This window comes from Onychomys torridus, chromosome 18 (genome assembly GCF_903995425.1).
Source record: "Onychomys torridus chromosome 18, mOncTor1.1, whole genome shotgun sequence".
Classification (NCBI taxonomy): Eukaryota; Metazoa; Chordata; class Mammalia; order Rodentia; family Cricetidae; genus Onychomys; species Onychomys torridus.
In genome coordinates this window covers 58,541,532-58,564,304 of record NC_050460.1, presented here as the reverse complement: position 1 = coordinate 58,564,304, position 22,773 = coordinate 58,541,532, and the positions used below count along the sequence as shown (strand labels likewise).

General features: G+C 54.0%; 2 protein-coding genes across 4 annotated transcripts in view; one reads left to right on the top strand and one right to left on the bottom strand.

Annotated features, from left to right (window-relative positions):
* Positions 1–3,763, top strand: part of Col18a1 (collagen type XVIII alpha 1 chain) — a 53,354-nt gene extending 49,591 nt beyond the window's left edge. Inside the window, exons 30-33 of the mRNA XM_036167169.1 lie at positions 77–325; positions 898–1,095; positions 1,632–1,747; positions 2,526–3,763. Coding sequence (XP_036023062.1) covers positions 77–325; positions 898–1,095; positions 1,632–1,747; positions 2,526–2,739 — 777 coding nt within the window. The 3' untranslated portion in view covers positions 2,740–3,763. The remainder of the gene's footprint in view (positions 1–76; positions 326–897; positions 1,096–1,631; positions 1,748–2,525) is intronic.
* Positions 3,764–4,518: 755 nt separating this feature from the next.
* On the bottom strand, positions 4,519–20,815 carry Slc19a1 (solute carrier family 19 member 1). Of its 3 annotated transcripts, none has more exons than XM_036168410.1 (6): positions 20,695–20,815; positions 15,845–16,080; positions 13,449–14,202; positions 13,034–13,226; positions 11,264–11,405; positions 4,519–6,570 (listed from the first exon to the last, which is right to left on the bottom strand). In XM_036168410.1, the coding sequence occupies exons 2-6, from the start codon at positions 16,031–16,033 to the stop codon at positions 6,301–6,303; spliced, it is 1,548 nt and encodes a 515-aa protein (XP_036024303.1). In that variant the 5' UTR covers positions 16,034–16,080; positions 20,695–20,815; the 3' UTR covers positions 4,519–6,300. The 3 variants fall into 3 exon arrangements, with proteins under 3 accessions (XP_036024303.1, XP_036024302.1, XP_036024301.1); XM_036168409.1 differs by lacking the exon at positions 20,695–20,815 and adding an exon at positions 20,226–20,296; XM_036168408.1 differs by lacking the exon at positions 20,695–20,815 and adding an exon at positions 19,622–19,838.
* Positions 20,816–22,773: the final 1,958 nt, after the last annotated feature.

The following is a 22,773-nucleotide window of genomic DNA, read 5'->3' as shown; positions in this document are numbered from 1 at the left end:
CAAGAGCATAGAGTAGATGGGAAGGGAACACCCCAGGTGAGGAGCTACTCCAGGCACTGTGCACTTCCGTTCTCAGGGCAATGAGGTAGGGGCTCTGCAGCCCCCTCTGGTTCAGCTTCACGAGGGCAGCCCATATACCCGGCGGGAGCACCCCTACTCCACAGCTCGGCCCTGGCGGGCCGATGATATCCTGGTCAACCCACCACGTCTGCCAGACCCACAGCCTTACCCTGGAGTTCCACACCACCATAACTCCTATGCACACCTGCCGCCAGCCCGCCCGACACGCTCACCTGCCCACACTCACCAGGAATTCCAGCCAGTGGTGAGTGTCCAGGGTTGAGGGGCATGTGTCCATCCAGCCCCAGGTCTGGCAGGACAGAGGGAATCCGCCCCCCCCCCCCCCCACGCGCCCCAGAGCTGCCGGAGGGAAAACTCTGAATAGGGATCTTTTGGGTGGGCTTCTGACTGATATGGGCCACATCACCTAGGCCAGGGGCTTGCCTGGTGGCTTAGTGGTTGTCAATGAAATCAAACACTTAGGAGCCAGTCTCTGCTAGTCCTTAATATGGCAGAGGAGAGAGCACTGGGCCATGCATGCGCTGTGCCTCTGCCCTAGAGGAGGCTGGAATAACCAAGAGTGGGCAGCTGCTCCAGACCCATCAGGCTCTGGTCCCTGACTCTGCTCACAGGAAAGGGGATTAGGGGCTCTCTTAGGGTGCTGCTGGGACCACAGTGCCTCAGACAGCCCCTGATATCAGGGTGGTCACTGAAGTTACTGTTATCTTGCCCATGCAGCCCTCAGTGGGCTCTGCCTGTGTTCACCGTGCAGCCTAGAGGCTAGAGGGTTACATGTGATACTGCTCATGGTGTAATCGTATATGACCTTTCCTGCAGCTCCACCTGGTGGCACTGAACAGCCCGCTGTCAGGTGGCATGCGTGGCATCCGTGGGGCCGACTTCCAGTGCTTCCAGCAGGCCCGAGCCGTGGGGCTGACTGGCACCTTCCGGGCCTTCCTATCCTCCAGGCTGCAGGACCTCTACAGTATTGTGCGCCGTGCTGACCGTGGGTCTGTGCCCATTGTCAACCTGAAGGTGGGTGGAGCCCATCCTGAGGGTCCTGGGAGGTCAAAAGTATGTCCCCAGATGTACCCACGCCCTGGCTTTAGGTGTGAATTCGTAGCAGGGGCTCAAGATGCCCCTAAAGTCCCCAACAAAGCCATTCTTAGCCTGTACCTCCCAGGGCCTGCTCTTGTCCCATGGATGTTTCTAGTGGTTCCTATGCTGCTGACCACTCAGCTCAACGTGGCCCGGAGCCATTTCTATGTGCCACCTAGTCTGTCCCCTCTGCCCCAGGGCCTGTCATGTGGCTTCATTCCTGGGTCTTACCGATGAAAAGAGCCGGGATTCTTGGTGTCCTTGCAGTGGTATTTCCCAGAACCAATGATGTGGACTTACAGACCCCAGTGTCTCAGGCTTGGGAGGGCAGGGTCTCCCCCACTGTAACAGGCTGGACCTTAGGAGGAAGGGTCCCTCTGCTTCAATGTGTTCCTTGGTCTCTTGTGATCTCCCCAATACTTTCCTCTGGCCTGATGTGATGGTGACCAATGTCCCTGCTGTGTCTCCTGTAGGACGAGGTGCTATCTCCCAGCTGGGATGCCCTATTTTCTGGCTCCCAGGGTCAACTGCAGCCTGGGGCCCGCATCTTTTCTTTCGACGGCCGAGACATCCTGAGACACCCAGCCTGGTAGGTCTCCTGGCATTAGATGTGGCAAGACCTGGGTCTCTAGACACAGTCTTTAAAGAAAATCATAGACCCTTAGAGGAACATGAGAATGGATGGTCACAGTATGTTCAAACACAAGCCTGTTAGCACCTTCAAAGCCATGGCAGATTTGTGCATCACCCATGACTTCTTAATTACCTCTACTGCTCAGCCATGTCAATGCCACAAACAAGTATGGATTCTGCAAGACAGCTCCCTAGCATAGCCCTTGATCACAGAATGCACCTGAAAAGCTCACAAACAGCTGGACTATCCTCAGAATTCTGTCATACCCAGGGTCTCTGCACCTGGCAGCTCCGGCACCTGCTCCAATGGCCCTGCTCTCTGAAGGGTGTCTTGGGGAGATAGACAAATGTGTCCCTGGGTGGTACTTGAGCTCTGACCATCTGCTTTCCCTGAGGCACCCATGAGGGCCCTCCTGACCCCTCCATGAGCTGTAGGCAGAGCCGAGTGGCTAAACCCTGGCAGCAGAGTTCACTTCTAGCATTTATCAAGACAGAGTTCCAGAAACCAGGTCTTGTCAGTGGGTGAAAGGCCAGCCTAGAGGTTCCCTGGCCCAGGCTGCACCCCAACACCCTCTACCTCTGCAAGAGTACACATCTGGGAGGCGGACCCAAGTCCTCCAGATCACAGGGGCCTTTCACTGTCCCCAAATATAGTGGCTGGCTTCACATCTTCACCAGAGGGCAGACCTGGAAGGACAGGCCTGCAGATAGTTGACAGTCTTTATACCTTGCAGGCCTCAGAAGAGTGTATGGCATGGCTCAGACCCCAGCGGGCGCAGGCTGATGGAGAGCTACTGTGAGACATGGCGGACAGAGGCTAGCGGGGCTACAGGTCAGGCCTCCTCACTGCTGTCAGGCAGGCTGCTGGAACAGAAAGCTGCCAGCTGCCACAACACCTACATCGTCCTGTGCATTGAGAATAGTTTCATGACCTCCTTCTCCAAGTAGGCCGGGCCTCTGCCAGCTAGGATGGTGGACAGAGGTGGCACAAAGGATGGACACAGTGCAGGGAGCATCTGGCCAGCGCCTGGGGCCTGGCTGGGCTACGATCCTGTATAGTTCACATTTTATGTAATCCTCAAGAAATAAAAGGAAGCCAAAGAGTATATTTTTTTAAACATTTAAAAATAGACTTCCTGCCCTTCCTCTCCCACTTGAACTGGCCAGTCTGGGTCACAGATCTCCCTCCATGCTTGGTGGAGCTCTATGACGACGTCAGGCCATAGCTGGGTGTCAGCAGGTTGCTGTCTGAGACCTGCAGACTTTCTCTAGCCTGGCATCTTCCTGTGCACAGACCCTTCAAAAGGCATGTGAGTGCTGGGGACAGACCCTGGGACAACACAGGGCAGCTGGGACTCACCTCTCACCACCCAGTTACTGCCCGTAGCCCAGGCAGGCACCTGCTCACCCAGGTGGTAACTGGGACCATCCATGCTGAGCAGCAGGAACCACCTCCTGCCTCCCCTACTCTCCAGGAACAACACTCCCTGCCAGAGCAGGTTTCCAAGCCCAGTACTCACTGTGACCCCCAGATCTGAACCCTGTCCCATCACTGTGCATAGAGGCCGGGAGTGATCAGACGTAGCCCACACGCTCATTTTGCTGGGGGCCAGACGTGACATGGGGCCCACCCTCTAAGCTTGTCTCTTAGACTGGCTTCCCTGGTGACCCATGAGATCCTGTCCAGAGCAGGACCCAAGCCCAACCAAGCACGGGAGCCAGGGTCTGACAGTGCCCTGCCCTTCCTTGTCCACCAGCCTGAAGTCCACGAATCTCGCAGCAGCTGCACAAAGCACTTGTCCTATGGAGGGACGTGTGTGTTCTGGGCCACAAGTGGCCCATCATAGCCACTGTGCCTGCCTCAGGCTCTGTTGTCCAAGGATTGGGACAAATCCAGTGGGGCTAGTTCTGTGACTCTGTGTGATATGAAGCCATTTCAAAGAGGCACCAAATAAAAATGACCTTTTATACAGATGCTTGGTTTATAAGCTGCCTTCCCTGTTACAAAAAGGACAAATCATCCAAAATGAGACCTGGGAGCCTCTGTCCCTGCACTTCCCAGCTGGAGTCCTGTAAAGGAAGTACAGGTGAGCATGGATACAGTCATGTGTATGTGGATACAGGCCTGTACACACATGTGTGAACAGGTAAACACAGACATGCATGTGTATGAGTACACTGGTATACATGGTCAAGTGTGTATGTGCACAGGTTTGGATGGGTATATAGACTATGTACAGTTATACACAAATGTGCATGTCTGTGCACAAGGCTGTCTAGGCATGCATGAATGTGTGTGTGTGTGTGTGTGTGTGTGTGTGTGTGTGTGTGTGTGTATAGTATACCTAGTTGCACAGATAGATGTCTGTGTGCAGTGATATGCAAAGGCATATGCAAGTGTGTTTATGTACAGGTGTGCAGGCATACACAGGTAGACAGTGTATAGTACAGATGTGTACAAATGCTATCAGTACCCTCCATCTAGTATGCAGCAATGTACACAAGGTGACTTCAAAATCATGCAGAGGAAGCTAGAGAGATAGCTCAGCAATTAAGAGTACTTACTGGTCTTGCAGGGGACCTGCGTTCAATTCCCAGCACCCACATGGCAACTTACATCCATCCACTTTCAGAAAACATGACACCCATTTCTGCCCTCCACAGGCACCAGGCACACATATAAAACGCATATATACATGCAAGCAAACATTCACACGGATAAATAAAAATAAATAAATCTCCAATTTTTTGCAGAGGATCTGTTCACTGGGTCCCAGACCTACCATTTGTGTTCACTATCATGCCCTGGCTGAGGCTGACCCTAAGGGACTGTGCTTGCCAGAGACCATGTCCAAAGCCTCAAGCCAAGTAAAGAACAGCTGGTGGCTGACAGAAGGGCCCAGGATAAGAGAGGGGACTGTCCTCAGCCAGTCCAGGTTGCCAGGTGAGGGCTACAGAGCTGCAGGTCAGAGTGGGTGGGTGCTGAGAGGGAGGGCTTTTGCTGGGAGAGGCTCTGAGGGTGAATGCCAGCAAGCCCCATCTTGCTGCACTGGGTGCCACTGAAGGAATGGCTGTAGGGTGGGCTGGCATCGCAGGGCTAGCTACACACCATCTCTGCCCGTGGCAAAGGACAAGCCTATATCCATCAGGCGTGTCCTACAAGAACCCCAAGCCCAGCAGGGATGGAACTAGCTCTCCCCTGTAAGGCTTTCAAGGTGCTGTGGTAGACATGTGGATGCAGCCGGCCCTGTGTTCTGACCATCAGGCCAGCCCTGCTCGCAGCCTCTTCTTCAGCCCAGCGTCCCCAAGGTGACCTTTCCCAAGTGGACCTTCATAGGTCCAATTGAGGCACAGTTGGCTCAGCAGTCCCCCTTAATGAGCAACTGTTCTCTGCTGACCTGGTTACTCATTACTGCCAGCCAGGAGGGATACTACTTGCATGCCCTAGGGTATCAGATCTTGCACTGGAGTTGGACGTCAACTCAAGGACACTGAGGGCTTAGTCTCTGCGGTGCATCCTTCCTTTGGTTGAGGCTAATCAACCACAGCCCTTATGTACCAGGCCAGCATGGAAACCTCCTCATACTGGTGTCTGTTTAAAGGATCGAAAAAAGTCCTCATGTCACAGACAATCTTAACCTTACAGCTGGCTCTGATGGCTTTCAGGAGCTGAGCAAGGAAACAGTTCCCCCATGTAAGCCCCCCGAAGGCCCCAATCAAGGCCGGTACATCTGCAGTCCTCTGGGCTGCCTGTGCCTGTCAAGTCAATCCTAACTCATTCAGGGATGGAGGGAAGAAGAAAAAAGGACTCTGGGCTGAAGTCTGCAGGGGAAAGGGCCCACTCCTCAGACCAAGCCTCTACTCCATCAGACGGAAATGTGCCCGATGCCCACCTGACTCCAGCTTTTCACAACAGATGTAGTTCTCCATTTTAATGTCATTTGATTTAAAAAAAAAAAAATCAGATAGTCATTCAAACAAGCACCTCCAATGTTGGAAGTGAAGTTTGATAGCATAGCCAGAAGCCAGGACAGGCATCTACCCCACACAGAAGGACCAGCATCCTGCAGGGTCAGCGTGCCTTGGCTGGTGTCTGGGCTACCTCAATAGCCCTGGGATTTGTCCTGAGCTTCCTAGGGCTTAGGGTGGGCTGGCGTGGTGGGCACAGTTGACCCCAACACAGGCTCTTCTTGGCAAGCAATAGGCTCACAGTAGCCTGACATGTCACAAGGCCAGCCAGCTGCCCTGAGTGTCCCCAGCAGGCTTGGGCCACAGCTAAAGCATGAAGTAGGCTGGGTTTAGGGTCCTCAGGCTGTCAGTAGGGAGAGACTATCGTCCCTCGTTTAAAGCAGGTGACCCCTAAGGTGACTCCTGTGGACATACTGAGGGTTCCCGAAAGGAACAGTATAGATTGGGAGTCTTGCCCAGGCTGGTTCATGATGGAGAGCACATGGGAGGGGTCGCTTGAGTTAGGAATCCTCCCGCTGAAGTGGGATGAAGCCAGGAGGGTCAGGCCTTGGCTTCAACTCTCAAGTCTGCCACGCTGTCCTCTAGGCCATCTTCTGAGAGCAGCGGTGGCGCTGAGGGCTGTGGTCCCTTTGGGCCTCCATCCTGTACACTCAGCACCTGCACAGAATTCTCCAAGGGACTCCTCAGCTCCTGGGCCAGGGGCAGGGGCTGGTGGTGGTGACCATGCCGACAGTATCTCCAGCCATCCAGCACAGCCCCCACGAAGCAGATGATGAACAACACCAGGAAGTACATGGAGTAGATAAGGAACTGAAAGAGAGTTTGGGAGTTTGGGTGACCTTAGGTTTTGTACCCACCACCCCCTCGCCCTTGCCCAAACCCGGGGAATCCCACTGAGATTTGCCATCATTCAGCCTCCAGGGAGCCAGAGGAGTCATAGGGCCTTGCCCAGGGCAGATACCATGGGGTTCAGTTCCTTGTTCTCTGTCCTCCATAGCATGGTCAATCACAAAAGGGGTACTTATCACTTCCCCAAAGATCTCCAGAGAACCCAGTATGTGTCTGGCATCTATGTGGTGCTCGGAGACTGGCACCCTGGCTCTAATTCACAGAACTAACTTCCTTAGCCACCAGGACAATGATCCAGGGCTTCTCCTAGGTCCTGGCCTTAGTCAAGACTGGGCATAACCTTGGCCCGCACTGCACAGCAGTAACCAAGAGGAGCCAGGCAGCCATAGGTCATGTCCCTTCCTGAAGGACCAGATACGTTCCTCCCAGGGAGGACCCTGGCTACTGCCAAATGTCCACGAAGGGCACAGAACTTGGAGTGGTCCCAGAGGAGCAGGTGAGCTTCCTAGAGCCCTTTGGGACCCTTTCCGAAAAGGTCACATTTAAAAGCAAACTCAGAAATGGTTCCTTAGACACATTTGTTCCCCAAAAGACAGGGTCGACATCCTTTTCCCCATTCTCCCTGTGTCCATCAAAACCTTGGATGCTATGGGCAACACCCACGGTGGGGGCATGGGGGTGGAGAGAAGTCTCAGCCAGCCAGATCTCAGGATCCACTAAAGGCGTGGCAAGTGCTGGGTGTTTCATTTTGCTTCATGGATCTTGGAACTGAAGCAGCCGGAAGCCTAGCATAACCGCTCACTCTGCCCATAGAGCCAGCACAGATACAGCCCTGCTAGAGAGCAGGTACCAGGACAAGGATATGCAACTCCAGGAATTTCCCTGGAAGCACCTGACCCTACCTCAGGCACACCAGACTCAAGGGAGGACCTGTTGTGTGGGGCCCAGGCAAGACCCTTATCCTCATGAAGTCAGCAAAAACCATTCAGGGTGAGTGGACCCACCACACACACACACACACACACACACACGCACGCACGCACGCACGCACGCACACGCACACAACTGGCAGTCAGGTATTCACTGCCCTCTGCACTAGAGGGGACCACATGGAATTGACTGTAAGCCACTGATCAGAAATTAGACGCCCTGCCCTCGGGCAGTGAGGGGGCCACTGTGGGAAGTCAGAACTCCTCTACCCAAAGGGCACCAACCTGCACTGCCAGGGCTTTAGACCCCTTGGCTTCAACACACAATACCAAGAGGCCTTTGACCTCTGCTACAGCTCACCACAGCTGCAGACCTCACACCAAGGCCTCCGGAGACACTAAAGCCTGTCAGCAGGTACTGAAGTCATCTGCGAAAAGCTTTAGAGCAACCACCATGAAATGGGGTCAGCCAGCAGTAACAATACTCCGGAAATACAAAAAAGGAGACAGTATCAGAAGAAATGTGGCATGAGAGAGAAATGGAGACATTCGAACCAAAGAAGCGAACCAAGAGTAAGAGGGAAGATTCTAACAGGAGACACCACAGCAAATGAAACCCTTCCCATCCCTTGATTGCTGTTTGTTCTTGCTTCTGCTTTTTGAGACAGGCTTACTATATAGCTTGGGTGGCTTTGAACTCACGGTCTTTCTGCTTCAGCTCCCTGAGTGCCGGCATCCATCCACCACATGCCTGGCTTGTGTTTTCTAAGTTTTATTTGATGGTGAAAGTGAAATTGATTAACACTGTCTTATGTGATTCTGAAGGTATATGTGCAAAACATCATGGCAACTGGCCTGTCAACGATAGAGGGCACAGTGATGTAGTCCCCACACTACACATAACTGGTAATGGAATACACATGCAGCCTCCAAACATCAGACCATTATTGGCTTCTAACGGCACAGATAGCACAGATTGTGGTTTCACAAGTGAATCCAAGAGAAAAATGCCAATTAAAACAACCCATGAGAATGGCTAATAGGAAAAAGTAACACCAAGTGCTGATGAAGATTTGGGGAAATGGGTCCTCATACCCTGCTGTTGTGATGGGAATGGCCGGCCCCCCACTGGGAACCCACAGCTCCACTTCTGGGCTCTCATTCCAGAGAAATAAAACCTACACTCACACAAAACCTAGGAGAGAACTTGGACGATCCAAGGATTGAACACAGCCCACTGTGCTTCCGAGGTCAGCAGCTATCCCAGGCAACACTGAGAGCCTGCAGCAGTTACAACAGTCATTTGCCCTTGTCTCAGAGGAGAAGGTCAAGGGCACACGCTTGGGAGAATGGAGCCACCGCCCAGGAGAACACCTACACCCAGGGCACAGGCTGGTAATGGAGTGGCTATAGCTATGAAACGACCCTAAGTGTCCCACAAGGGAATGAAATGTTCTGGATTTTGGCTGAACATCAACATCCTGATTATGATGCTGAGCTAAAGAACCAGGAGAACTGAGCCCAAGGCACCTGAATCTCTGCATGATCTCTTAAACTGGGTGAAAGGAAGCCAAACTTGAAAACCGAGCAAATATCCAGGGCTGGCTCCCAGCCACAGTCCCAAGTTCCACCCTGGTTCTCAGTGGTTTCTGGCTCTGCTCCCTCTGCCTGGGCTCCTGCCCTAGTCCCTTCTCCCAACTCGGGATGAAGCATGGAGGGCATCTCTCTTCGCTATGAACAAAAATGCAATGCTCAAAAGAAAACTAGCCAGAGAGAAAAACCAGTACTCATCTCGTAGTGTGACTGGATGAAGCAGGGACTAAAGCCAGAATGCCCCTCGTCCCTCATGGGGCCCCTCCATATAGTCTGTGCCAATGAGTAGGACTGACCAAGGACCCCCAAGAAGGGAAGGAGTTCTCTTGTGGCTAGCCCTTTGGGAAAGACCTGATCCAGTCCCCTTCCTACTGAGCCCCTACCCCATTCCTGAGGTTCATTAGCAAGGGGGCCTTTGCAGGGCAGCTGGAACGGGGCGTGGGGGGGGGCAGAGTTAGCAAGAAGGGGAGCACAAGGTAGCACCCATTTCTTTTTTTGTTTGTTTGTTTGTTTTTCTAGACAGGGTTTCTCTGTGTAGCTTTGCGCCTTTCCTGGATCTCGCTTGGTAGACCAGGCTGGCCTCGAACTCACAGAGATCTGCCTGGCTCTGCCTCCTAAGTGCTGGGATTAAAGGCGTGCACCACCACTGCCCAGCTGTAGCGCCCATTTCTAAGGAGTCCCTCAGGCCCCACCCATTTGGCTCCCAAAGGCAGACTATGGTGGGAGAAGGAAGGAAAGAGGGAGCACAGTGGCCTTAGAGGTCAGCGATTAAGACAAATCACATGATAAGTGTAGTACAGCTGGGGCCACATTAACGTTCGTCCTGGGGTTTCTCTGGACAGCTCCCTCCACTTTAGAGGCCACCACTCTTCTAAGGACAAAGACAGCCTCCTCCAGGGGAAGCTTACGTACACCTTTCCTAGCCCAACCCACCCTCGACCTCACCCAGTTCCGTGGGTCAACCCAAGGCTCCTATGTACCCAAGAGCAGTTAGGCTGTAATGGGGAATCATGTGTCCTGCTCAGTATGGATATACCTCCCTATGGGCCAGGCAAGATTGACTGTTCTGGGTTCAGCCTGAGGGGACATGCACTGAGTGGTTTAGCCGGGCTGGTGGCAGTCCGAGCTTTAAATGGCAGGGCTCTGGTATTCCCACTTCAAAGGTCTACTCAGATCCTACCAGGCAGCTTCCCAGGGGGATGGCCTGCTCCTGCATGTGGAAACACCTGTTCCATCTATGGTCAGCTCACTGACCAGCCAGACTCAACAGTGACAAGGCTATGCCAACTAGGGATCCTCCGTGGGTTGGGACTTCTCCATGATGCATACTAACCTTGTAGGCCTCCAGCCCAGGGAAACCTGGGCTCCAGGAAGACCATCGGTTTTCACAGGTTGCTAAGACACTGCCCAGCTACAGCCTGGGGCAGTCATTAAGGAGCCTGGTTACCATCCCTCCTCAGGTGTTGACTACTAAGCCGATTTGGCTTGGGAGTTGGCCAGTACCTCCATCGCAATGCCCTCATCACAGAATACTCAGTTTTCTCAGATACAAGAAAACCACTGACTGTGATGGGAAAATTGAAGGCATCCCAAAAGGGGCCAGTAGTCCAACGCCATCTGATGCCAACTCCAACCAAGGGGCTCTGCCCTAGCTCCCTCCTGGATATGAACACTTCAGATATCATCCAACTTGAGCTTAAAGCCATGAGGTCTTGACAACCACAGACAGATGTGAGATGAAAGACAAGGAGCTGTGACAGCATATGTTCAGTTACACAGGCCCAGGTAAGGACATACAAGGTCTGATAAGGACCCCTCAATTCAGCCAACCTTGGAGGCTCAGCACCTTGGGGGCTCCAAGTCCCAGAGGTCCAACCTGGACAGGAGCAGGGTAGGGGCGCATGGATAGATAAAGTGGCTAACCTCACCATATCAAGTGCCCATGGAAATGTGAGCCTGTCCCCAACAGTCTCACCCCTTGCTCCAATGTGGGCCACATTCTGTATACTCTAGTGACAATGGATCTGAGTCCCCTGGGAGTGGACCACAGAAAGTGGATGCCAAGAGGCCCTGCCAAGACCACACGATGGGATTCCCTCCCCCAAGGATATGAGACTAAAGTTGGGGCTTACCTGACTTTCGACTGTGAGGCCCAGACCCCGCTTGTCAGAGACCACCAGTGTGATGGAGGTCTTGAGCATAGTGGCAAGGAATGTGTTGATCCCGAAGACCAAGGCACAGAGCTCTTTAGACAGGGAAGACGCAATCTGAAAACTGGGAGGTAAAAAGCATCTTGTGATCAAACTCACTGAGTAGGACAGGGGCAAGAACAGAGTCAGACTGGGCATGGCAACAAATGTCATTCTTCCCCGCACAGGATGCAGAAGCAGGTGAACTCTGGGATTCCAGGCCAGCCTGGTCTACATAGTGAGACCCGATCTAATTAAACAAACAAATGAATGAAGAACACAGAGCCAGGGAGACTCCACATCTGTTCAGGGAAATACCAATGTACCAAGTCATACAACCCCACCTGCCACCAGACTCAGAGCTAAGTTCCCGGGTACACAACTCTAAGGTCCCCATCTGTAGCCATAAAGTCCCCTACCCCAGCCCCAATCCAGCAGATCTGTGCATAGCGCGATGCCCAGGTCCCAGCCCCTCCTTTCCCTTCCTACACCCACCAATCATCAGTAGCTGACCCAGGGAAGGAATGGGGCTCAGGACATGTTTATAGAGAGACTGTCCAGGAGACTGGGAACAGGAAGGTGCTCTCGATTCAGGAGGCAGGAGTATGTGGCCAGAGAAGTGTGCCAGGGGCCGCGTGGCCAGAAAATGTGAGAAGGCAGTCCAAGCAGGGAAAGAGGAAGAGGTATGCAGCCCTGGGAGGTAAGAGCCAAAGTCTTTCCAGAAGAGGTAGAGAATGGAGAGGCAAAGAAGGCAGGTGCCTGAGTGTGGTGTGAGCACATGTACATATGCTACTCACAGTACAAGTGTATATGTGTATATGTCACACACACACACACACACACACACACACACACACACGTATGTACGTATGTATGTATGTATGTATGTATGTATGTATGTATGTATGAATGTATGTAGGATGTGGTATGCTAACCCATATACATGTATACTGTAAACAAGGATTATATAGTGCCAGTGCACATGTAGTGGATGGTGCATGTGTGTTGTGTCTGGAGATATGAGTACATGTCTGTGAGCATATTTTGGGTTTCTTTTAGACAAGGCCTCACCATGTAGCTGGCTGGTCTGGAACTCAAAGAGATCCACCTGCCTCGGCCTCCTTAGTTCTGGGATTAAAGGTGTGTGCCACTACACCCAGCTCTGTCAGGATGTTTGATGCCTACGTGGCCTGAGCTGTGTATCCTCAACACACAGCAGGATGTGCTCTCTCAGTTCCAGCCTGGACAGGGTCTCAGGAAAAGCATGTCAGTGCAATCTGGAGAGATCCCCTGTAGTCAGAACCAAGAATCTCTGAAACAAGTGTTCAGAGAAGCTGGGCGAGCAAGTAGGACAAGTCCAGGCCAGGGGCGGGCCAGGTGGAAGGGATGCCGGTAGAAAACGTGTAATTAGGGTCCCCAAGGTGAGGATAAGGGACAGCAGGGGAGGGGAGGTGGGATGCTAGCCAACTTTAGGTGGTCTATGGGTCAGCAGCAATATAGAGAGGTTCAGGAAGGATTGGCAGAGATTGGAGGGAACTGGGGGAGCGAGGGGAACCATTATTCTTACAAGGGATGTGGGGCACAGGGAAGCCAGTGCAGTGGACACAGGCCAAGAGTGTCTAGATGGATAGGGCCTCCCACATAACTGTCCACATTGCTTTATGCTCCCCAACAGAACCTTCCAGAAGCCACTCCCCATACCATCCTACTCACGTGGCGATGGGCACAAGGAACTGGTAGGCCCCACGGAAAAGCGCGAAGGCCACGTAGAGTATCCAGATATTTTTGACCTTGCACATACAGAATACCAGCCCAGCCTGGATGGCTATAACACTTGTGATGACCGACTTTGACCATAGAGCCCAGCGGATCTTCACAAAGCCCGCAGAGAAGGACGTGATGGCGCCTGGAGGTGGGAGGCATCAATCATGGCTGAGCTTGGGCAAGTAGAACCATGGGAGAGATGGGCAGGGATTCAGGCTGAGTTAGGGCAGCTCTGGAACAAGGGCAGGGTAGGGCAAAGGATAGGACAGCCTATGTTGGTGGTCTAGCCCAGGGCAAGGGGTAGGGCTGGACTACAGGCCTGCTGCAGTCCAGCTGGGAAGGGCAAGGGGCCTCCAGTGCATACTCAGCAGTGTGGAGGCAGCATCGACGGCGCCGTTGTAGGTGAGGTTGTCGTTTGTGTTTTTCCACAGGACGTGAACGTAGTAGGTGATCAGGTAGTAGCCTGCCGAGTTGAAGACCCACCAGAGGCACCAGAGGCGCAGCTGTGGTTGCCGTGCGTTCTGCACCAGTTCACTTAGCATGCGCACCAGGAAGGAGTCCCTGCAAGTGCCCAGCACCCGCTCGAGCTTCCCAGGCTCTGGTCGGCCAGGGCCCGGGTGCATCTGGTCCAGCTCACAGGGCAGGGCTCCGCGCACAAGTGCACTGCGGTTGAAAAAGAGGCTGTGCTTAGGGCGCTTTAGGAAGAGGGAGAGGACCAGGCTGAAGATAATAAAACCCAGGGAGATGTAGTTGAGCATGGTGGTAGAGACATGTTCCCAGGTAAACAGCACCTGGCCCAACACAGAGCTGGTGAAGACTCCCAGCAACACCGCTGCCCTCGAGTAGCTGGCCATGCGCTGGTAGCGGGACGGGCGCACCAGGGAGAAGATGTAGGAGGAGTAGGCGATGCGGGCGGCCATGGTGATGCTGTAGAAGAACTCCATGAGCTGCATGTGCACTACAGAGCGGCCCAGCAGCAGCAACAGCCAGACGCACACAAAGCTCAGGCACTGCAGGACCAGGATTGGCTTGTATCGCAGGTAGTCCGTGAGCAGGAAGACTGGCACCAGCACGGCCAGGTGGGAGTAGGGCAGCACTGGAATGATCTCATTGGTCACCTGTGGAGAGGCCAGCACCGGTTATTAGCAACACTGGCTGCTCTGCTGAGTACTGAGTGAGCAAGCCAAAGTCTACCTTGCTCCTGCCTCCCTAAGGACCACAGATGTACCTTCCACATCCACACCCAGGCTGTTCAGGGTACAAGGGAGTCTAGGAACGAAGACAGTCTTCCAGACCAAGAAACACTGCAGACCCCAGGCATAACTCACAGAACGCTAGCCAACTGTGGGGGACACCACCATTCAGTGCGTGTGGACCGCATTAACCTAGGCTTTCTGCTATGTACTCATCTTAAACCTAAGTAGGAAATAGCATGGTGGCCGGTAGACACCAACACAGATTTTCTCAGTCCTTTACAGGGGGAAAAGCAAGAGAATTGTAATGGGGTTGGGGTGGGGTACGGGTGGGGTAACACCATGGACAACTAGGCAGGGCACACTGGAGGGGGGTAAGGCCAGGGGGAAGGACAAGGCCACCCCTCCAGTCCACCTTATAAGGCAGAACTGGGCACGCTGCCTGCAGAATCCAACCTTCACGGCCTTCGCTGAGGCCAACTTCAGGTGGCCACCTTCACCTGGCTCCTGCTGTGGCACATGATGGGGGAGCTACCTGCTACAGGGCAGAGGCCAGAAGGCATTGCCTCAGACTCCATATTGCTCCCTGGGGAGGTGCCGGGGCCCACCGGTAGCGTGGGCAGGCCGAGCCAACTGCCTTCGGCTCTGTGGATGCTCTGCAGGGACAGCCTCCATCCCAGTGAGGCCCAGATGTCCCCCTGACCTCTCCCTGGGAGGTGGATAGGCTTAGAACCCCCCTCCTAAGCCAGGATGAGATTCAGCAGGGACCCCCTTACCTTTCACTTTAGATCCAGCTAATGTGCACATAGGGGTGCTGGATGGGCACTCCTGGGCTCCCAGAGGCTGGGACTTGGGTCCCACTGACTCCCACACTAAAGCTGATGCAGCCCAATCTCACTAGCAACAAGGACCCGAGACAGAACCTGGGTCAGTCAGTCTGTAGGGGAGGCGTCAAGCTGACACCCCCAGGCCAGCTGCAGGCTGCCTCGGACCTCAGAGACTTCCCTTCACCCTTCTTTAACTAGCCCTATCATATCTGGCGTGAAGTGCAAGTTCAAAAATAAACCGCCTCTATGTCTGCTTGGATTTAAGCTCATTAGCAGAGTTTCAATAGGACCCTCTGTCCCCATGGCTGAGTAAGAGGAAAATGCCTTCAATAATCTCTTTACATAAACGGCTAAGTCCCTGCGGGAGGCAGGTGCCAAGCAAGGAGGGGCGTGGCCGGGCATGCATGGGCTCTCTCACTAGGATGGTGGATGAGCCACCTGGAAGTAGAACTTGGCATTCCTTCCTTTGCGTTCTCCTTCAGCCCCAAAGCAGGCACAGGCTTCTTCTCTATGGACCCCAGTGACACACTCTCTGGCTGGGTTAACGGATCAAAGCCAAGCCCCTCTGTGTGCTCACTGAAGCAGGCGGGAGGTTAGGGTGGAGCCAAGCCCAAAACCAACCCAGTCTCTCCGGCCGCTATAACCTCCTCAGAGGCCCATATATCAAACCAGGAAAGAACCCTAGCCCACACCGCTGCTCCCCTACCCCCCCCCCCCCCCCCCCCCCCGTGACAACATGCCTGCTTCGCTGTGAAGTTATGGTCCGGTCCCAGGAGATAGGGCGTGATGAAGCTCTCCCCAGGCCGTAACTGTGCCATGAAGCCAAAGAAACAGAGATAGACCACTAGGCATCTCCAGGACTGAAGTTCATGGTCCTGCCCGGGCTCCTTGCATGCCTGCTTTTCTGCCACCTGGCCAGTGGGCACCATGGTGCCCAGGTCTTCATGAGACCTTGTGACCAAAGAGGACACTCCACCTGGAAGGAAAAGCCAAGTGTCTGGGGTTAGTGAAGGAGCCCACAGGTACCCTCTCCTTCCCAATCTCTCAGGTGAGACCCGGGGTTAGCCTTGGGTGGCTGCTGGCCCCAGACCCAAATCGTCATCCTGCTCTGCCAACCTGAGAACTACCAGAGGCCTAGTCCTTCAGAGCAGGCCAGCACAGCTCAGCCTCAGGAGTCTTCAAACCAATCAAAGCCTCGGCCACCTAGACCTGTTAAATACTAATCAAAGTCATGTAAAATGATTATCTCACTTTACTAAGTAAATTAGTAACATTTAAAATTCAGGTTTGGGAGCACCTCCGGCTCATTTCAAGGGCCCACAGGTCTTGGGAACAGCTGGCCTCAGCCGTTGTTGATAGCTACTACACTAGCAGTATCCCAAGTGTAGAGAAAACAGGGGCTCTGCTAGGCTAGGACACCAGGTGTGCACCAAGACACAGGATGGAGGAGTGGGGTGGTACACAGATGTGCATTCTCCCCACAGCAGGGGGATGCAGCTCTAAAGGACACTTGTCATGGGAAGGAGGGGCAGCGGGAGAAGCAGGTGTCCTCCAGGAGCTGACAACCACCATGGGCAAGGCAAAGTAAGCTCTGGGAAGGGTTACGGGACACCGTAGGAGCTGATGTGAGGGACTCCACAGTTTCCTCTAGGACTCCTAGAGTCAACCAGACCGAAGCCTGAGGAGGGGGTGGTGTGATGTTCAGATGACTACAGGCCTCCTCCCAAAGGCAGGTCAAGTCCAGCCACCGGTGGCCCGCCCAGCTGCTGACCTTCTGACCTCACACCTTACAGGCCCAAGGCACTCTCGAGTATTGGTGGTGCAGGAGAGAACTAATCTACTCAGTGTGTTTTTCTCTCTCTGATTCTGTCCTAGACACAGGCTGCTCCGGTACAGGTGAGTGCTGCCAATTTCCCAACAGAAAGGCAGGGGCTGCATCTACTCATCAGGACCCCAAGTTACCCTGGCTCATTTGAATATCCGCAACTCTCTACGTTACATGTCTGTGCGCTTCAGGCTTCTTGTATGAGGCACTGGTTGGTGTGAGTTAAAAAGGAGCTGACATAAAGCTGCGTCCCGGATCCTGGAGTAAAGGCTGGGCATTGTATACAGGGACTAGCGGGGCTAAGATGGGTCAGCGGTGTGTGATGCAGGGTAGCCAGAAGGGTGGAGGAGGACCTTTGCTGACGGCCTGCCTCTCTACAACAGGCTCTCGGATGTCCCTTCCCCTCCTCACTACAGCCTGCTCTAGGAAGTGTCTGCAAATCTGGACTAGGGTAGCATCCTCTCCAACCCTGAGCAGGGGCCAAATAAAACTCCCTAATGCAAGAACTTAGGGGTTCCAGATTCTCAGCCCATGGACCCTATACTGAGACCTAGGGTGTCCTCTGAGTTCCTACAAGAAAGGAAAGTGACCTGTGGGCCCCTGGTGTGTGCTCTCCCACAGGGACTGCACAGTCACATCATGCAGCTCTATGGACTGCCCAGGACCCCTTCCTTTAAGTCCTGTCTCTTTGACAAGGGAGAAGCCGGGTAACACCTGGGCCGCTAAGGAAGCAGGGGTTTGTGGGCTTGCTTGTTGGGAGCTGCACAGAAGGGTGAGCCAAGGTGCAGAATTCCAGAGGTCCAGAAGGAAAGAATGTCTGGGAAAAGGCTAGGGCACCAAGTGGCCCCGGAAGCTACAGGGCCTGGGACAGGACCCAAATGGAAACAGGCAGCCAGGCAGGGGGCCTGGCTGGAGAAGATACAAACACAGGGTACCACACTTCAGCTGGACGGATTCCGACCTCTGCTCTGCTTGGCCTCACTTTTCAAAACTTCCCTCAGAGCTACACAAACAGCCAAGGAGGACACAGCACCCAGGAGGTCCAGCCCTTGGCACTGACTCCTCTAGAGAGGCCAAGGCAGGTGCAAGCAGAGCTAAGCCATCCCCCAACACACACTGCTGGGGCTGGCCAGGTCAGGCAATTAATTGCCCATGGCAATTGCATTTGTCCAACTAAAGCAGCTCCCAAGCTAAGGGGTGGCCGAGAATGTAGCCCATTCTAGGGTTCTGTGCCCAGTGTGGGCTTAGGAATCCCCAGGAATTGGCCCTCATCTGGAAGATGCCGTCCCCAGAGGTAAAAGGAACACCTTTACTTGTATCATTTGGTATCCAAGGATAGCAGAAGTTATCAGACACCACTAAAGAGGAAACTCCATATTACTCCATACATATAGCCTCACAGACTCCTGAGGCTTCTGCCCCCAGGAGACTGTACTTTGGCCCTACCCAGGGGTCTGTCTGAAGATCTGGCTTTAGAACTTCAACAGGTGTCCCACCACAGCTGGAAGAGGGTCACTCACCTCCTGGAGCTCATACGACTTGCACATCGAGGATTATCAGACTGGCAGAGCTGTACTACCCTGACTGATGCTCAGATAGGCAAGTGGTCCTTGTGCTCAAGGCCCAAGAAAGGGACTCCTGTTTGTCCTCTGAGGTTCTGAAAATTCCACCCACCCACCCAGCCTGTACAATATTTTCATGTGCATTACTTTTGTTTCTGTTGCATTTGTTGAACTCTGTGAAGCTGTGTGACTGTGCCTGTGTAACACACCTGATGGTCTACTAAAGAACTGACCAGTTCATCCCTCTGCCTGCCAGCCCCTCCTGACCAACCTAGCCCCTGCATGAGAGAAGAGCGGGTAGGGAGTGTGGAACACAAACTGTTCACAAAATTCCACGGCACCCCAAAAATCAAAGCGAAAAGCAAACAGCACCTTCATTTTTTGTCTTAAAACAGGAAGGTTCATTTTAATCTTGGAATGCCCGTGTTAAGAGGATAGAGGGATGGAAGCTGAGTGCTGATGTATCTTTGCTGCAGGCTCTGATGCCTAGAATCAACCCTTTCCTGAAAGAAAGACGTGGACAGGTGCTTTGTTAGAGAAACATCTGGCTCCCAGGCCTGGAGGATGCATGAGGCTCTGCTAAGTCGGAGGGTGTGCTCTGCTCAGTCTATGTGAGTTGCTGGGGGGCAGTGTGTGTGTGTGTGTGTGTGTGTGTGTGTGTGTGTGTGTGTGTGCATGTGTGTGCGCGTGTGTGTGTGTGTGTGTGTCCCCTCAAGTCTCTCCGGGAGAAGACTACTTTTTTAAAGTCAGGCAAGAAACTGTGAGGATTTAGTCTATCTTCATTCACTTCGGAAGCCACAAAACAACTTCCTTAATGGCCTGCTTAGGTTCTGACCTGCATACTGAAGACAGGCAGACTGGGTCTGGGCGCATTTACAGGGTGAGGAGTTTCATGAATATGGTTTATGCCTAAGCTATTAGCCAGATTCTTCAGGAGTTTTCAATGGGAATGTGGACTGAGCCCTGGGAATCATTCCTGTCCGGAGATGCTGGAAGCACACAAAAGACTGGCTGAAGACAGCTAGCTGTGCAGGCTGCAGGCATCTCTTGTTCCAAGGGGAAGTTGTTAGAGCTGTCTGGTGCCTAAAACCTCTGAGTTAAACAATGGGGCTTGGAGGCGTGCCACGTACCAGGCGTGGACAGTGGGGTTTCCTTGCGGGCAACACGTGCTCCACGGCGGCTAGGGCAGGCGCACATGGTGATTCCTGACCTGAGGAAGGTACTCCGAAGGCAAAAGAACTCCGATCCAGGGCAACGACAAGGAGAGAAATGGCGCTCTGAGGTCCCACTAGGCGGCTTGGGGAATTTACCCTCGCGAGGGTTCTGCAACCATGCGCCTGGGGTGCCCGCCAGCACTCAGATCATTGGGCCGGCTTGCAAAGCTGAGGTCCCCGCCTGTGCCTGGCATTCGCACAAGGGCAATGACAACTCACAGACACTGGCTGGGGTCCCGCGCCCACCCAACTGATTCTATGCATCCCAAAGACCTCTGCCGGTCTTCCACCCAGCGGACCCCGAATGCGCTTTCCACTCACTCCACGGGCTCTAGGCACGTCGCAAACCTTGCCCAGAGCTCCTCAGTAACCCCAGGGATCCTCTGGCCCCCTGTAGTGTAGAACTCAGCCAGAGCCCCGTTTTCATCGCTAGGACGCCTGAAAGACCAGAACCGTGCCTTGCTCCCCAGACACTCAGAATCGACCCATGTCCCCAACACTGCACCCCATAGGCCCGTACCTGGTTCAACTAGCGGCGGCGGTCTGGATCGCGCATATGCGCACTACAACACCCACAAACCCGCGCAGAGGCCCAAGGGCAACATGGAGAGGCGTGACTACCTAATCTAACCACGCCCCGAAGGAGTGGCCAACGTGGCGGGCCGGAAGCGCAGCCGCGGGACTACTAGGGGGCGGAGCAAACACCTGGTCACACCCGCAGCCACGCCCACAATAGACTCGTGCATGCGCCCTCCACACTTCGCGATTAGTTACCGCCTGGATCTCGTAGTTCCCTGAGGCGTGGGCGACCTGCGGCGCGTCTGCCATCATCTGCTCTCGGTCCCTACATCTCTAGACTCGTTTCCCCTTCGGTACGCTCTCCCTGGCGTTCCCGCTCCTGTGCTTCCTCCCTACGCCACCCTTCTCCGTCCCCCGTCCCCCCTCCACCCAGACTGCTCTTCACCCGATCTCTCGGCGCCGCAGCTCACCTGGCCGGCCTGAGCTCCCTAGCGAGCCCCTTACGCGGCTGGACTGGGTCGTGGCTCACAGCAGACTGCCTGGTCTGATCAAGCGCAGAAGACAGAGGTGACTGCCGGGCCTAGAACCGAGGCCCCTCCCCGGACCCGCCCCTGACCCTGCAGGCGCGCTGAAGTCTGCTCCGGCTCTTTCAGGCTCCTCTGAAAACCGGTGCCCCGGGCCCACCTGCTAAAGCAGGCCAGGAACTAGGGCATTGGCTAGCCACGGACTGCGGGCTAGAGTTACACTGCTTGCAGCAGCTGTGCATGGCCCTCGCTTGTGTATCAGCGTCTTTGGGTCCCAAAGGCACCGGTGGCTTGTGCAGGGAGACCCCAGGCCCCAGGAACGGAGCATCTGTCGCGTGCGCGCGCGGACACACACCTTCTACCAACCAGACTCTTTTAACAGGGACAGAAGGCTGGCCTGACTGTTTTAGGCCACCACCTCACCCCCACCCCCATCCTCTAACATCCCCCCCACCCACCCACGAACCCGTTTCCAGCAGGGATACTAAGCTAATTAATGCTCAGCAGATGGAAGGCCGCCGGCAGCTTGGGGTGAGGTAGAAGGGGGCGGGGATCCCTGAAGCCAGCCTCTTTCCTGATGGGTTTTGGTGGAGTACTTGTGCAGGGCAGGGGTCACTGCCTAAAGCACATTAGGAGCAAAGTAGAACAAATGGGGAGGGGCATGGGTCCCAAGGGGAACGACTGACCAGCAACCTTGGTCCAACACCTGAGTCCTTGTGAGTAGATAGCACAGGGACGCATCTCAAATTATTTGCAGGTGATTGTCAGGCAGCTTAAAGAATTTTAGGGAGAGCTGGAGAACTTCCATATCTGCTTGTATCAGTTGTCTGTACCCTCAGGCCACTGCTTACAGCCTGGAGGGCAAGGCTCGGAGCACCTGTCCTGAGTAAGTGGCAAAGAGGAGCCTATAAGAACTCGCCCCATGGACAAGGTGGAGGATGGGGAAGTGTGACGATCTGGGTGCCAGACAGGTCTGTGCCCTCGTAGGGCTCAGTGAGAAGCACCCTACCCACAGGATCAGGTGGTAGTGCCCAATCCACACGACCCATATGTCATGGAGGGGTAGGCACCCGGACAAGCTCAGCATGTACTCCAGGATACTGGGCTCCCTTCAGCCCTAGTTCACACTGTTAGGATTCCTGAAGGAGCTGTTCCTTGGATGGATTAGGGGTAGAATGGCCCCTGTATCATTTGGAGACAACAACTTAGGGAAGAAGAAGGAGGAGGCTTCCAGAATGCTCTCTGAGATGCCAGATGCTGACACCAGGAAGGCTCCACAAGACCAGCACAGTTAGTTTTGGGAATGGATCAAGTGCTCTGAGGAATGGTTTCTTGGATATATAATAATCTATCATTTATTTAAGTGCTAGTATAAGCATGGTAATTGCCTCTGTCTAGTTCACGGGGGTGAAGACTGGGACCCAGGACGGTGCCATGTGCTGGAAGGGTCAGGATGAGCCAGGAGCCAAGCCCCAACCTCAGCAGCTTCTAGCCTCCAGTCACAGTTGTCATTGCAAGGTCTGAAGTTTGCAGACCCCCAGGCATCTGGAGGAGCGTGGGTGGGCTCTGCAGCTCAATCTCATAATATGGTATCAAACCCTTGTAGAGGGTTTGCTCCCTAATAACAGCATGATTACCCCCGGAGAACAAGTTCCTTGCCCATTCAGCATCATCTAAAACCAGTCTGCCAAGGCCCTATCTTTCCAACCCATTTCCCAGCAGGTCTGTGAGAGGCAAGGCTGCCTGGTGAGATCTGGGCTCTGAGGTTAGGAGCAAGCAGTGCACCTCAACTTTGGGGAGCCCTTTAGCTCCAAACCTCCCACCAGTGAGACAGAGTGGCACTTCTGCTGTGCAGGGGAGTTTGAAGAATGAGATGGGCACTTGGTTCTGTCCTTGCCCCTGGCTGGCAGGGCTCATGAGGGAAAGAAACCCACCTGTCACTTCCTCCCACAGTCCAGGCTCACTTGAAAGTACTTGGGCCCACCTTGGACAGATCCAGGAAGAGAAAGAACAGAACAAGGTTAC